Raw genomic sequence first — 16,262 nt, forward strand, 5'->3', positions numbered from 1 at the left:
TCTCTTATGCTGATTTCTTCTTTTAACATTGTGAAGCTCTACTTAGAACCTTCTTAAGATCCAATAGTGCAAAATGCAAATTCTTGCAGTTTTTTACTGGTCTTAAGATTTTGATCAGGAGTGTATTTAATCACAGTTTATTTAGTTTGATTTTACAGCAGCACATCCAGGACTAGATCATAATTAGAAATCTCATTAAATATAAACAAATCTTAAGAATCACTTGTCTCCTTTACCTGTGGGCAAGAATTATTCTAGCAGTCACTAGCAAAACTAAAAATTAATTTAATTAATAAAACAATTTGTTATTTTACTTATAAAACTTTATCCCAGAAATTTAATACCTTCTTTCCCAACTTATTTTTAAACTACATACTGTGTAGTTAAGCAAGACTATTTACACTAAATACACGTTTTTTGTGTATACTTTTATTTTAGTTGTGATTTCGCAAAACCAAAGCTGAAAGAGGTTTTCCATTTATTTCAATCCTTGTTACTTGTGTATAATAACTCAAAGAGAAATTCATTTTTTAATCCTTGTGCTCTTTATGTTAAAATAATCAGCCATTAACTCTGTCACTAGTTAATCAAAAATAAGAGTCTTGTGTCAAAAATATTAATGATGTCTGGGAACCTTTTCGGTGGTTCTGTCATTCCCTGAAATGGTCCCAGCTTCTTATTTCTGAGAATAACGCATCGCCAGGGCAAGCAGTGTAGTTCACCACCTGTCTGTGGCCATAAATGGTGAAGTTGGCGGCAAGTCCTTTTCCATCCACAGCACATCGCACCAGCTGGTGACGTATTAGGTTCATGGCATGGCGAGATGGCAGTGTAGCCGTGTAGTTGCCAATGATTGACACGCCATAGCCAATGGCGTTGTGTCCTCTTGTGTGCGTGCCAAGGCGGTTCCAACCCCTGCCCTCGTAGACATACCCATCAGAGCCGACCACGAAGCTGAAGGCAGATATGACAGTGTGTGTTCAGGGACTGCAGTGTACAGTTAGATTTCTCTCAGAACGTGCTGAATTAATCCATGAAGTGTAATGGAGTTTTAACAATTTGTCTTATTGGGTGTGAACAGGAACAAAGTAAACAAAACTCTACCTGCAAACAACAAATGTATAGAATCATCTCAAAGTACAAATGAATACTTGAAAACTTGGAAAATTGAGCTCAAACTCTGTCAAAATGATTCAGACACTCAGGAAGTGTCTTCTGTGGGATGGAATAAATACATTTATCGTTCTTTAAGGCTTTGCAACTTTTCAGACCTTTGACACACACAACAAAGCTCCACAACAACTAAAGTCAAATGAAAAACCTGAAAAAGGTACATAAGATAACCTCTTTAAAGCAATGATATCTACTTACAAAATTGTAACAATGTGAAGTTTTTCATTTAACATGGTGATAAACATTTCTTTTAAAGGGATATTTTAGCCATTTTTAAGTAAAGCTCTTTGTAAAAGTTATAAACTATTATTGCTTACCTGCTGCAGATAGCTCTTTGAACAACCTCAGTTTGAAAAAAAAAAAAAATTACTGTACGTCTAACAGGATGGGCCAAGACCAAAGTGGACTGCTGCCATCTTAAAACAGCTCCAGTCTCCAAAATTTCAAACCGGTTCATTCAAAGGCTATTTTATAAACCTTCACATTACTGTCAGTTTCTCGCAGCATAACTATTTACATGAATTCTGGTGCACACACAAATAGCAGCAGCAGTGAGCTGTGGCAAATTTTGTGCAGCCTGTGGTCAATTCCAGTGGAAATACTTCTGCTGAAATAACCATGTAATGCAAAACTAACTGCAATGTAAAGGTTTAAATAATCATGTTCGCTTGAGCTGCCATGAAATTCTAAAGATTGAAGTGTCTGACGATGGGAAAATCTGAGTCCAGTTGGACTTGTCATTGTGAGCTCATCAATATGGTCCAAACAGACTCACTTCCAAAGCAAGTTTGGTGACATTAAACTAGTCCTATCTCTGCAATTTCATGGCAGTTCATGCAAACACTATTAATTAAAACTTTACTTTGCCATCAGTATTACATGACATGGTTATTTTAGCAGAAATATCATGAAATTCCTGCCTGAAGTGCTTCAGGCTGCATCAGAAATACCATAGCCACCTACTGCCACTTTTTGCACATGCAAATATTCACTGATTTCTATGTGAATAACTGTGCAAGTGTATGTGTCTAGGAAGTAACGTTCGCATGAACTGCTATGAAATTGCAGATACTGGAGTTTTGTTATAAAAATGCAGCAATCCACTTTCATCTTGGGCGTATTTGCACTGTCGAACCAAAACTTTATTTCCTCAAATTGAGGTGATTCGAAGAGCAGTTTACAGCAGGTGAGATATTAATTGTTTAGAACTTTTACAAAGAGTGGTCTAAGCATCCCCTTTAAGGTTGGTTACCTGTATCCTATGTCGCTCCATCCGCGGTGTTCCTGGTGGAAACGCTGCATGGCCCTCATGTCACGAGAGCAGCTTGGAAAGGATAAACAGGGCGATGAAGGCTCATAGGTATGGTGAATGTAGAGAAACTGGAGGGGAAGGGACAGTGGGATAGGTGTACCTCGGTAGGCTTTTGCCCCCCACTGGCAGCGAGGGATGATTTGAGGGCAGTCTGCATGTAGGAGGACAAGATTCGTGGGTTAGAATACCAACACTAAAACAGTGTTGCCACCTGAAGCCCAAAATTCATAAATATATTAATTGACGATGTCAGTAGATAATGTGTACAAACCAGCAAAATAAAAATCCAATGTTGAGAAAGTTGAGAAACAGCAAATCAGTTTGTCCACTGAAGCAAGTAGAAATTAGCACGCTAACAACAAACTTTAAAACTTCCCTTAGCATTTACAGCATGCATTATGTATACCATTTCCTCCAGTGGTTTAGTTCCCATTTCATGTGTTCACAGGCTGGATTATTTGTTGTCAAACTGGTATGAAGGAGTCTTTATCAAAAAATATTTGGTTTGTCAAAGTTTATCTGATTTATTGGCATCAGGCTGTTTGAAATCTCACACTTGGACGTTGTCAGGCTTGAAAATTCAAAGATGATCAGGTTATCTGACAATAATACTACCTGCAGCTCTGATTTTGCATCTCTGCCAACTTATACATATATATTTACCCTCTTTTATTCAAATAGGAAATCCATTTAAATTTTAGTCTGGGTAAATATATTTGCAACACAGGTGTTGATACTCACCCCAGTACCTGTGTACAAATGTCTGCAATCCATCCTTCACTGCCTTTTGTATGCCGGTGTCCTGAGCAATCCACTCCGTCTTCTCCAACTTCCACACCAAAGCTAGTGTCTCCATGATTTGGTTTTGAAGATCAAGTGACTCCAGAAGTGATCTTGAGAGCTCCCTTCTCCTTGGGCTGACATGGCTGGTGACAGCATCAAGACTCTGCTCCTCATTCAGAGTAAAACTGTAATATCCTTTTAAGATCTCACTGAGGTTCCGGGACTGTTCAGACATAGGAAGACTGCTGAGGTCCATGCCCAGGATGAGTCCATCCATGCCACCGTTGATAATGGCGTCTGTGGCTAGAGTGGCAGGTTGAGACAGCTTGTACACCTTTGGGTGCTCCACATTGTCCCAGCACCCGTTAGGCCCTAGACGAAGAAATGGTGGGATGTCCTGGAGGCTGAGAAATGAGAGACCCAGCGTCCTGCCAAGGGTGAGAGGGAAGATCCCAACAGCTTGAGTCCCCACCATCTTAACTTTCAGTCCGGATTCAATCCCCAACAATAAGGGTGCAAGTGCCACGGTGGTGCCGTCTGGAGCGAGAACCACCCCCCGTTCTTCTCCTTGGTCTGTCACAATGTGGTGGATGGCCTTATCAAAAAAGCTGAAGGATGTCGCATTTAGAATTGATCTCTCGAGAACGTCTGTGTCGTTGAGATCATATGATGCACCCAAGAAATGAATGGTCATGCCGTCATCGTGGCCAGCAGTCCTTCGCAGGGCTCTGACCAGAGCCAGGGGTGACAGACCCGGGTTGGAGTCTTCGACCTGCTGCACAGCTCGAATGAAGCTTTCCATGCTACGCATGTGCACAGCTGAAAACGGTTCAAGAAAAGACAAAAAATGAAACTAATTTTTAAATATTATTGAATGGTAGATTTAAATAAAATCACATTACTGGTCTTTCTCAATTGGAACAACATTTTAGCTTAAATTTCACTTAAAAGTATGAAAGGAAACAAACAAAAGTTCTTGAAGAAATGCATACCACCTGCCATCTTTGATGCTAAACTAAAAAAAATGAGGCCTTGTGCAAAACTAATAAACCTGCCAGCAGCAGAAACTAAAATAATCTAATGATCTGAAGATAAGAAATGACAAAGTTAAAGCTGTTTTGGTCAAACCTTCTATAAATGTTATAGACAATCTCAAGCAATATTATAAGATCTTGTGGGATCTGTCAGCAGATGTACATATGATGATTACCTTTTTCTAGTTTCATTAAAATATGTCCACTAGTTTATGAGATATTTTAACAGACAGACAAATGAACACAGGCATACGGCGCACAACCAATCACCTTTTGGCAAAGAACGAATAAAAGAACAATAATCGGAAACTACTTTTAGCTATGGGAGAATAAATTATCCTGAGCCTCAGGCATCAAATGGACTCAATGGGCCCCAAGAACAGAGTGTCTGTTTGAAGGGACATTTCTTCTTTGTAAATCAAAGCAGTGAAAGAGACTGGAAAGCTGTGACAAAGATATGGAAAATGAAACAAAAACTGTCAAGAACGGTGGAGAGCAAGAGGAACCCAGGGTGCAGACTCACTACTAAAAAACAAAAAATTATTTAAATAACAAAACAGAAAACAAAGGGCTGGCGTGGCAGCGAAACTACTATAACAAAAAATCCAAACGGCAGACAGGTGTGAACCAAGGCAAGGCGACATGGAACATGGAACATACGATGGCAACAACAACAATCAACAATGAACCGGCGGGGAGGTGGAGGAAATGACCAGATTTTAAAGCACAGGGAAATCATGGGAAGTGGGCACAGGTGAGTGATTACAATTACAGACAGGTGGAGATGGGTGTGACAGGAAACCAGAAACTACTGAGCAGAGGACAAGTGGATAGTGACAAAACAGAACCAAGGTATAAAGAAGACAAAAGTAATACGAAGACAAGGACAATAAAGCAAATACAAGAATCCAACAAGAAAAAACTAAATCAAAACAGAAACAAAACCCAGACATATGACAAAAACAAAGATACTGAAAGGGAACTTGGCAAAATTAGTAAGGGAGACAAAAGGACTCAGCTTGTTAAGTGTGTTTTTTAATGGAGGATATCAGTAGGACATAGATAAGGCCACCAGTCTTGTCAGAACTGGATGGCCGAACCCCTTGGAAGGCAGAATGAGAGGTGATCGGCTTCAGTTGCAAGTGCGGCATATATATTTATGAGCCAAAATACTGTTTATTTTATTATGTACCCAAAAATAAAAATAATTATGATTTTTAAAATGTTGCATGTGTATTAACAGGAGGCACAGCGGTGCAGTGGTTAGAGCTGTCGCCTCATTTCCTGGCCTGGGGCCTTTCTGTGTAAATTCAGTATTTTCTCCCTGTGCACGTTTGGGGTTACTCCAGTTTCCTCCCACAGATATTGGCAATACTGGCCCTTATTTACTTGGTATTGGATAGATACCAAATCTTGTAGTAACGCACACAACTAGAAGATTAACCAATTTGTACCGACTCAACTCACAAACACACACATGCACAACGTGACCACAACAGTAGAGCAGCCAATGCAGTTTTAGGACTAAATCTAGATGCATCGATCTATTTCGTCTTTGAACCAGTAAAATCTGATCCATTTTATGAATACATGAAAAGTCTGTAAGCAGTAGTGATGTTACAATCCACATCTCCTGCTCAACACTGTTTGATGAAGCTAAAATGTTGTGAGAAATTGTATAGACCGCCGTGTCAACATACTCAAAATCACATGACATGTTTCGCTGTCCCTGTTCCACAAGGTTTTATATAACTATATATACTGTATGCACAATATTTATTAAATACAAATTCAAAGCTTTATTATAACTGGCAGGAATGAGGCTTTGTCAGGTCTTCCACTCAGATGCAGTTCTGACACACAACCAGCAGGTGTCACTCTTCTGACTTCCAGTGGTTCATTGTTTCATGAGGCCTGTTTCACCATGACTAGGAGGAAGTTTCATTTCTACAGGCATCCATTATTAAAAAGAACTAGAAACGTTTGAAATTATAGTTATGTTTGTGTGTAAAAATGGATCCCCGCAGTTCTTCTGATTCCACTTCCTGCAGGATTGTTTTCTATTAGCGACACCTAGTGCTCAGAAGGAGAACTGCAGCAGCACCGGTATAAGCAGAAACAAACTAAAAGTGTGCTTCACCCTGATTGACAGAGATCAACTAATATTACAGAAAGAAAATGTGTTTTATTATTTGTTTATTGTATGTTTTTTTTATTTATAATGTAGAAAATACAATTTGCTGCTGACTGTTGATTTACTGAAAGAGTATAACACACATCTGCTGCTGGCAGGTTTATTAGTTTTGCACCAGGCCTCTTTTTTATGTATTGATTAATGGTGACCCAGGTTTTATGAAAGTGTATTGTAATTTTAAAACAATACATATTTGTGACAGGTCATTTTTATTAGTTAACAAATATTATTATTAACAATAATTGACAGAATCATTTGTTTTGTTGCATTGAATCTCAGTTTGTTGAATCAAACTAATGTTGAATCGTATCGTATCGTGATTAGGGGCTAAACTGTATCACAATGTAACAGTTGTTGCTGCTCGTGTATCTTTAATAAAACAAGTTGCTGGCAGTATATCGAGGTGTGTATCGGCCAAACAAAACATGTAACACTTTAATTCTCATGTAGTAATAACACAAAGACAAAACAAAATTAACAAAAATAAGTCACATAAATAACATGTATAAAATAAAATACATCAAATAACGACATTCACCTTGCCTCATAATGTATTTGGGACATAATTTTTTATAATTGTATTTTAATATAGGCTTATTAGATTAAAAAGAATACGTGAAAACATTTTTAATGTGCATTAAATCAATATTTAGTATTTTGATGGTTTAAAAACAGTGTAAGAACTGAAAGTCTTGGTGTGTGAGTGTTAAAAGAAACAATGCTGAATATAGAGAGCAAATGTTTAATTGAAAATATTATATGAGTGAATGAGAAACACATTGTAAAGCACTTTGTAAAACTAAAGATAGGTTAAAAAAGTACTTTATAAGCTGTAATAATTTACCATTTAATTGTCACAAAATGAAAAAACTACCTAATGTCATAAAGAATTGAATGCAGGTGAGCTCACCTGTCGGCCTGCTGTAGACAGTAAGGAAGTTGAATAAAACCAGAACAGAAAACGTCCATCCAAAGATCGTCATGTTGCATATCCTTGTTGCTTTTTAAAGTTTTCAGAGAAATAAAACAATGAAAATTAGGACTTTCCTCTAAAACAGTAATAAGCTGTAACAGTGTGATCTAAAGGAAACCCTCACAGTAATCGGTAACACGCAGAGTCTTCTAAAGTTACACCAGAGTGTCACTCTGAAGTCACTTCTGAAGGAATAAGTGCAAATGTATTCATGTAGGTGTACGTGCATGAGTGCAATGTTATGTCCCAACAGCTGTGGTACTGTTTGTGCCCTGATGGATCCAAATATTGATTCAGCCTCCAGTCCTTCAAAGTTTGTCAAAGGAAAAGCGAAGTTTGTACCCAGCAATTCCTTTAAATATTCATCATATGAATCTTTATCTTTTTACTAAACTGACTCTGTTTTCATCACATGATTCTCTTCATGCGTGTAGAGCCTAATAAAGCTTTCTTTGTTTTCACACTGATATTCAATAGACAAAACAGATGTGGAAGATAACACTGATTTAGGGTTAATGTTTACCATCTCATGTGATATGTGTGTCTGTTGAAAACTATCCTTGTCGGGAAACATTTTTAGTCACTATGAGTTTATTAATAATTGACTAACTGCAGACTTTGAAAAAAAAATGTTATTAAAATAATCCAAAATAAAATTCTTAACATCCCTTGAAGGAATGCATTTCACCCGCCACCTTCCATGACATAGTTTTACACTAAAATCACATATTGAGAAATGAGTTATAGCCATTTTGACCAAACCTTGTAAATAACTTTATGTGAAATAAAGTTAACATCATGTAATATCGTGAGCTGTCAGTCAGTATGTGTTGTAAATGACTTTCAGCTACTACCACACAAAATTTTAGATCAATAACTGTAAAAGTGACTGAGTTAAAGCCATTTTTGTGTTTGACAATGTGGATTAGCTATGGCAGCCATCTTGAATTAGAATGACTCCAACAGGCAGTCAAACATAGGCGTCCATCCAATTATAACCTTTTGAAAACTTCATTAAAATCCGCCCAGTGGTTCATGAGAAATTTTGCTAACAGACAAACAGGGAGGACTTTAACTGTTAATGGTAAAGTTTTAAGCAAATATGATGTGAGTTGACTTCATGTAGTTAATGACAAGATTTTTAAATCAGATATCATGGATACAGTATGTGTTAGGGATGAATGTCAGCTAATACCACACCAAAACTGAGCGCATTATCTGTTAAACTGGCAGAGTTAAAGCCATTTTTGTGTTTGTGACGGTAATTAGTGTTAGATGTACATTCAGTGAGAGCTTCATTAAAATCTGTCCAGTGGTTCGTGAGATATTTTGGAATCAGACAGCCACTAAAACAAGCTCACAGACACGGGCAAAAACATTCTTGTCTTCTTTGCTGTGTGTGTGTGTGTGCACGCGCGAGTGTGCGTGCGTGTGTGTGTGTATCTGTCTAATATCTCATGAACCACTGGGTGGATTGTAAGGAAATTGTCAGATAGTAATCATTTGATGAACGTCTAACCTCTAAAGTTCAATACATTTTTCTTTGTTCATTAAAGTCTATTTGTTTTAAATTCTATATAATATGTAGCTGGGAAAAGGTATTTGATATTTTTATATTAATGATTTCACATATTACATTTAAAACCACGGTTATATTATATATGTTTCTTATAAATAATGATCAAGATTGGCCCTTTGCTGAGACCAAGCTTTAAAAACTTGGCCCCCTTGTGTAACTGGGTTTACCACCTCTGGTCTAAATCATGCTGGTTCTGTTTCCAGAAGCAAGTTACGAAACAATCACTTATTAACATATTGTGTTTCTTCTGTTTGTACTCAAGGGTTGACTTTTCTGAATTCCAGGTTGGAAAAATCAGCTGGAATGCTCCCCTGAAGTCGGAATTCTTACTCAGAAAGATGGGAATTCCTGACCAACCCTGTACTCCAAATCCAATCTGCTGCCTCACACATTAAAACTGTGATAACTGCAGCAATAAACTGTTTATTTTCACTTCTGTTGGTTTGTAGCTCTTTAAATCAGTCTCACATATACTAACTGCTGTCCAGCTATAATTATGAACATGTTGCTCCTATTATTATCCTTGTTCTCAAGTTCAAAGTCACTAGTTTATTTACACAAGGCATGTGGCTATCATAGATCTTTGGTGCTGGTTTGACTTTCAGATTCACTTTTAATCATGAAATAACTTTATTCTCATCAGTTTGACTTTATTCTTTAAATAGTTTTACCTTTTTCTTAACGTTTTAACTGTTTGTTTGTTTTTTACAATATATTTCAATTTCTTAATAGTTTGTATTGCATACCTGCAAGATTAATTTCAACCTTGTAAAGTAAAAGTCTTATTTTCAGAGTGAGTCTCCATTTTAGTCGCCAAGGTCATGAACCTTTATATTTCTGATCAGTGTGCACACAAAAATTTATGTTCCGTGTAGAGTTTTTAGGTTTATTACTTACCTTATTATACTGTTTGTACAAGTTATCATCTTTTAAAGGCAAGACATTCATACTATAGGCCCAATGAGCAGGAAAACAACACATATCACCAGTGGCACCTTAAGAGCTGTGTAGATTTAGTTTTGTACTGTTTTTAATTAATCAGAAATCCTAAAAAACAATTTTAAGTAAACAGCTGGACTGCATGTTGTATAATTTATTTATCTGCCTAAGCTCCCGCTTCACCCTCCAGTCCTGTAGGTGGCGGTAATGCTCCCAAAAGACGAAGACAGGTCACGTGATGACGCCTCTATTCCGGAAGTAGATAAATAATAACTAAAGCTGAGCCTTCAAAGCTTAAATTAATTAGTAGTGCTTTCAGTGGGTCATCAGGTTTCCTCTAAGCAGCACATTATGGAGGCGCGCTTCACCAAAGGCAAGTCTGCGATCCTGGAGCGGCCTCTGAGCCGACCCAAGACCGAGGTGAGCGTGAGCGCCTTCGCCCTGCTCTTCTCGGAGGTGGTGCAGTACTGCCAGGGCCGGGTGTACTCGGTGACCGAGCTGCAGGCGCGCCTGGCCGAGCTGGGGAAGAGGGTGGGGGCCAGCCTGCTGGACGTGCTGGTCCTGAGGGAGAAGAACGGCAAGAGAGAGACGAAAGTGCTGAACATCCTGCTCTTCATCAAGGTACACAAGCTCAGTGCATGGACAAGGATTCAGTCATATGTTAATATCCACTAACTGGAAGATTAGATGCACCTGAGCTTTAGTTTCCTCTGAAAGACTAATCCTTTACATTTGGCTATTTGTCTGTCAACAACACTAGTTCACTGTAAATTAGTTATTTAAAATTGATGGGATATTTCCTGGAAGCTCTCTTTAATTAGAAAATACAATGAGCTTGATTTTGCCAATTTTAAGACCAGTTTAAGACTGATCAATATTAAAAGCATCATGTAAAGACTCAAAGACCTGAATATCCTTATCTTTATTCAAAAAAAGTTAAAAAACAAAAGCAACTGGACTTCTATTCTGTAGCTGAAGACGTTTCGCTTCTCATCCGAGGAGCTTTCTCAATTCAGAAATAGAGAGTGTGGAGTTGAGCTTGAGAACAATTTGCAAGCAATCCAGCTTACATCACATCTCAGCTTTAAAAGCTCAACTCCACACTCTCTATTTCTGAACTGAGAAAGCTCCTCGGATGAGAAGCGAAACGTCTTCAACTACAGAATAGAAGTCCAGCTGTTTTTGTTTTTTAACTTTTTTTGAATTTACCATGGCCTGGATGACTGAGAATCTACACCAGCATATCCTTATCTTTATTTCAGTCAGGTTTTAGTAAACAACACAGTACTGTTACAACTGTTCTTAAGGTTTTTGATTGATTTTATACAAGCTCTGGATTGAGCAGCAATGAATAAGGTCTGTGTTAAAACCTCAGGCAGCATTTGACAAACTATTACACAAACCTTGAACCATGGGGCGCCTCTTTGACAGCATCCAGAAAGGAAGAGGTGGATCCTGCAGATGAATACATTATGTTCTGTTGGTCAAATAGTTCGCAAACCAGGAAACTGCATGATTGGATACACCAATGTGATCTGAGATATTTATCAGTAGGTTATGATCAACCGAGTCAGTAAATATCTCATACCTTGGAAAAGGTATGAGATATCGTATCTGAATACAAAATAAACTTCACGGCAGTTCCACTGATTGATATATTTTGGATTTTTTTTCACCACAACACTTTTCCATCTGTCAGTGATTCGCCTCATTACTTCATTTTCTGGATCCACACAGTCTGCTGCGTATGTACCGTAACCGATGCCAGAGTGGTTTAAAAGTGACGTGGGCTAAAAATCCACAAATCACTGTTCAGCTTGCTCAAGCCAACATGAAATACTGTGGGTTTATTGCTCATCTGATGGCTGTCCTCTGAGCAGTGGTTTGTCTGACTCAGGGGGGAAAAAGACCGAATGTAACCCTGAACTTGTACGTTTTATGTACCTGTCATTCTCTACAGGTTTCTGTGTGGAGAGCGTTGTTTGGCAAGGAGGCAGATAAACTGGAGCAGGCCAACGACGACGACAAGACGTACTACATCATCGAGAAGGAGCCCCTCGTCAACACCTTCATCTCTGTTCCCAAGGAAACCAGCAGCTTGAACTGCGCAGCCTTCATTGGAGGCATCGTGGAGGCCATCCTCACTCACAGCGGCTTCCCTGCCAAAGTCACCGTCCACTGGCACAAAGGCACCACGCTCATGATCAAGTTTGATGACGCTGTAATCGCCAGAGACAAAACCCTGGAAGGCAGATAGAAGAGGAAGTAACGGGAAGCTGACTGTTTTTGTCAGAGCGCAGGTGTGGCAGTTCTCGACAGGAGAAATGCTCGTAAAACCGACACCTGATCATAAACTCATTAGTTCTAGAGAGCTACGCAGAGTGAATGAAAGGGAGGAATGCATTTTGTATTTATTTTTAGGACTGAATGAAATGCAGCTAAAGTGAAAATCATTCCTATTTTGTCAAGAAAAACAACAAAAAATAAGCATTAATGGCTGTTAAAAAACTGTCTTTAAAGCTGTTGGACTAATAAAAACTAATTTCCATGAACTGCCAGTGAAAACAAACTGAGCACTTTACATGTTCCTGTTTACAGTCTCAATTCAGCTACAATTTTAAAAAGCGAATGCTTTGGTAAACATGTTTGTAAACAGTCCTTAGTAATGAATATTATTGTTTCCACCTCTCGCTGAAGTACATTTAGACTAGAAGGTGCGTGGAAGGTTCCACCGTGTGACAGGTAAATTGATTTATTGTCGTATTTGTACCAAAATATTCATAAATATGTTTTTCTTCGGAGCAGATTTACAAGTTAACGGGAATGTTTTCATTACTTCGGGACAGGCAGTTTGTGTACAAAAACATCACAGGTCATCTTTCTCGCCCCTCGGTCTGTTTGTACCATCAACATATATCTTACTAGACCAAAAGCTTGCTCTCGTTGTTGGGAATCGAAACCAGCAGGGCCCAGTTTACAGGAGCAGCCATGTTGTATTTTTGGAACCAGTCTGTGCACTAGAGATGCGGGGGTTTGAGTTCCACCTACTGCTTGCACGCAGTCACGGTGTTAGTTGACTTTTTTTCTTTTTTTTAATATGAAATAACTTATTATGACTGAACATATTAGGAAAGCTTTTATTTGAACAGACAACAGCAAAGTTAGAACAGCATGAACAAAATTATCTGCGGTATATTTTTATTTTTTAATGAGGCCATTTGTTTGCATGGAGGTGGCTGGACTTAAAACTTCTACTGGGTCCGTCCTTTGGGGACGTTTGTTCCCTTTTCAGCCTCAACTTCCGGGATCCTGTATTGGCTCTAGTATTATCGTATACAGTCTTTTGTTTGTACCTTCATGTTACTACAGAAGCCCGGAAAGGACAAACCAAACACTGGCTCTAAAGAATGTCTTTCACATTTTCAAGGCCACAACAGTTGGGGGGTAAGAGTAAGGTAGTTACAAGTTGAGTTACAAGTTTCTAAGACATACACACAGGAGCTTTAAATTATTTATTTTTACTAAAATGTAAATAAACCAATGAGCCATTTTTATCTAACTATCCAAATGTTATAAGAAAGGAAAGGGAGTCATTTAAAAAAAACAAAAACTTGTCACTCAAGGTCAACCAGTGTGGATTTTTGGAAATCAAAGCTGCTGATGGCCATTATTCAGTGCTGGTTTCTTCTCTTTTGAGTAATGTGTTTTTGTTCTGTTTTTTTTTTGTCTGGCAAATATAGAAAATAATTGCTTGACTTTAAATAAACATTCATTTAACAACCCTTAAAATAACTTGAGCGCTGCCTTCCATCCATTCATTTTCCAAGACCAGGTTGCCGGGACAACACATACTCCCTCTCCTCGGCTCATCCTGAGGGACTCCAAGCTGTTCCCAGGCCAGCTGTGAAATAAAAAATGCCTTCCTTGGGAAGTGCTTTGGACATATCCCACTAAAACAGGGGTGTCCAATCCTGGTCCTGGAGGGCCACTATCCTTCATGTTTTAGATGTTTCTCTGCTTTCATGCACCTGATTTGAACGACAGAGTGATTAACAGGCTTCTGCAGAACTTGAAGACCTGCTGAAGAGCAGAGAAACATCTAAAACCTGCAGGAGAGTGGCCCTCCAGGACCAGGATTGGACACCACTGCACTAGGAGGAGGCCATGTGCCAGACTCAGGACTCACTGAAAAGAATGGCGGGGCTGCGCTGCCCATCAGCAGACTTTTATGCAATTGCAGCGTTCCCTAAGCGGCGCAAAAGCGAACACATAGGTTCTTATAAACCCCCCATAGCGGGACTACTAGTCCTTATAACCACTCATGACTGTAGGTAAGGGGTTGGAGCGTAGACTGATTGGTAAATTGACAGCTTTGCCTTTTGGCTCAGCTCTCTTCACCACCACAGTCAGAACAGCATCCACATCTCTACTGAAGCCGTCCCATTCTGCCCATTAGTCTCCTACTTCTCTCTTCATGGGTAATCCCGACATACTTAAACTCCTTCATTTGGGGCAGTGACTAATTCTCATTTTGAGTTTACAAGCTACCCTTTTCCAATGGAGGATCATGGTCTCAGTCTTGGAGGTGCAGGGCTTCAACATGGATACTAAATAATATGTACCTATAAATAAAAAGAGCATTCTTGGTTCACAGAGCTACAGTGGGCTGATATGAGGGGTTTGTACCACAGCAGCATACTGTATTTTCCCTTCTGTGTCTCCGTATGGATCTGATGGTGGTGACATTTCCGTGACTTTTGGGCTGTTATCCTTCTCGTCTCCAGTCCCGTTCAGTGTTACACACGGCCTTCCCTGGAGATGGTTCAGTGAAATACTTTCATGAGGGATTAAACTTTTGTTGAGACATAAATAAAGTAGTTCTTGTGTATGAGGGCTGCTCTGCCAGACTTTGTATGCAAACATACACAGACAGACTCGGCGTGTTTATAAGAGCTGACCCGCCTCACATACATCCTCCAAAGGAAGGAGATTGCCACACACTGAAAGTCGTCACTTTGGAGCTTGAAATTAAAGCCTTAGAGTTCTCACTGGTGGTTCCGTTTCTCTACAAGTTAGTACACACAGACGGGTAACGACTGCCCTCGAAGACGATGGTTCCCAAACTTTTCAATTTCTGACCCACAAAAAAGGGAGCATAGGCTTATACTGTGGCTATTTTTGGTTGACAAGTATTCCCTCAATTAAACAAGGGCATAATGACAACAGCCATTAGACTTTTTTTATCCATTTATAACTGCACTAACCACATGCTTTTCTAACAAGTAAAAAAAGTAAGCTGTTAGCAGTCATTGTTTAAATGTAATGAATTCAGAAAATCACTTCAACGCCCCAAACTTTTTATTTTTGGACCTACAGTGGGGTCTTGACCCTGGCTTTGGGAACCACTACTATAAGGTGTGCCTGCAGCTGTTTGACTGACAGGAGAGTAGCATCATGATTTTCTCAGTTTTACTTTCGACACATGATGCTCTGTTTAATGCTGTTAACTTACACAGATAATTCGCTCTGACAGCAGACGTTCTCTTACATTTACTCATATTGTTCCCAGGAACAATTAAGGTTAATTTTTGCTGGATTCAGTTAATTAGCTGTAAGGGCACTCACTCTGCTGTACTTGATTGAGGTGCCTTCTTGCAATCTGTTGTCCAGCATTTGGACTTAAACGGGTTCTTTCTTCGCCATTTCTGTGGAATTTTCAAAACACGCAAGCTGAACTTGTTGTGGCAAAGAGACAAAGAGGACAGGAAGACCCAGCTTGTTGACTTTTGTTAGTTTATTTCAAAGCAGAAGGATGAGACGATCCCAAGCGGCAGAATCTGTCTAACCTCGGCCCGTCAGCTCGTTTGAACAAAGCTTATCGTTAAGACATAGGGATGCTGCCGGTCTCATCATGACTGGAAGGTCGAATCACTTAGAGAGCAGCATCAGCCAGATTCATTTTCTAGGTGGGGGGGCCACCGAAGTGTTTCGTCACCTTATTAATTTTGCATGCATCGAATCATCGTCTAACATCAATAAAAATTGAATAATGAAACGCTTTTTCAGCTGTGACTTTTTGTTCCAATGTATTATTATGAATAATGATAATTAGTTAAACCAACCAACAGCTTTATAAATGACCACAATAAAAGTAAACACAGGTAAATAACATGCGCACGGGCATAGATGGAAGAATCCAACATCTGAGCAACAGAAATATACAAACGCTTGTGCGGCGGAACTAATTAAGAGCATTTGGTATTAAAACAACATAA

At 39.0% G+C, this 16,262-nt stretch overlaps 2 protein-coding genes and 1 long non-coding RNA gene across 6 annotated transcripts in view; 2 read left to right on the forward strand and 1 right to left on the reverse strand.

Moving 5' to 3' along the window:
* The window catches only part of LOC112450918, a 12,972-nt gene extending 3,385 nt beyond the window's left edge, over positions 1-9,587 (forward strand). Inside the window, exon 4 of the long non-coding RNA XR_003039651.2 lies at positions 9,333-9,587. This is a non-coding gene — a long non-coding RNA (uncharacterized LOC112450918). The remainder of the gene's footprint in view (positions 1-9,332) is intronic.
* Positions 62-7,767, reverse strand: LOC108242702 (N-acetylmuramoyl-L-alanine amidase). Of its 4 annotated transcripts, none has more exons than XM_017427707.3 (5): positions 7,594-7,750; positions 7,407-7,496; positions 3,227-4,087; positions 2,426-2,636; positions 62-954 (listed from the first exon to the last, which is right to left on the reverse strand). In XM_017427707.3, the coding sequence occupies exons 2-5, from the start codon at positions 7,477-7,479 to the stop codon at positions 651-653; spliced, it is 1,449 nt and encodes a 482-aa protein (XP_017283196.1). In that variant the 5' UTR covers positions 7,480-7,496; positions 7,594-7,750; the 3' UTR covers positions 62-650. The 4 variants fall into 4 exon arrangements, 3 of the variants coding, with proteins under 3 accessions (XP_017283196.1, XP_037830950.1, XP_024864215.1); XR_005233022.1 differs by having other exon boundaries at positions 819-954; positions 2,426-2,497; positions 2,586-2,636; positions 7,407-7,767; XM_037975022.1 differs by having other exon boundaries at positions 7,407-7,748.
* Positions 9,588-10,217: 630 nt separating the features above from the next.
* Positions 10,218-13,582, forward strand: trappc5 (trafficking protein particle complex 5). Its single transcript, XM_017427708.3, has 2 exons — positions 10,218-10,608; positions 11,948-13,582. Exons 1-2 carry the CDS (start codon positions 10,339-10,341, stop codon positions 12,242-12,244), a joined length of 567 nt encoding a protein of 188 aa, XP_017283197.1. The 5' UTR covers positions 10,218-10,338; the 3' UTR covers positions 12,245-13,582.
* Positions 13,583-16,262: the final 2,680 nt, after the last annotated feature.

This window comes from Kryptolebias marmoratus, linkage group LG3 (assembly GCF_001649575.2).
Source record: "Kryptolebias marmoratus isolate JLee-2015 linkage group LG3, ASM164957v2, whole genome shotgun sequence".
NCBI classification, from domain to species: Eukaryota; Metazoa; Chordata; class Actinopteri; order Cyprinodontiformes; family Rivulidae; genus Kryptolebias; species Kryptolebias marmoratus.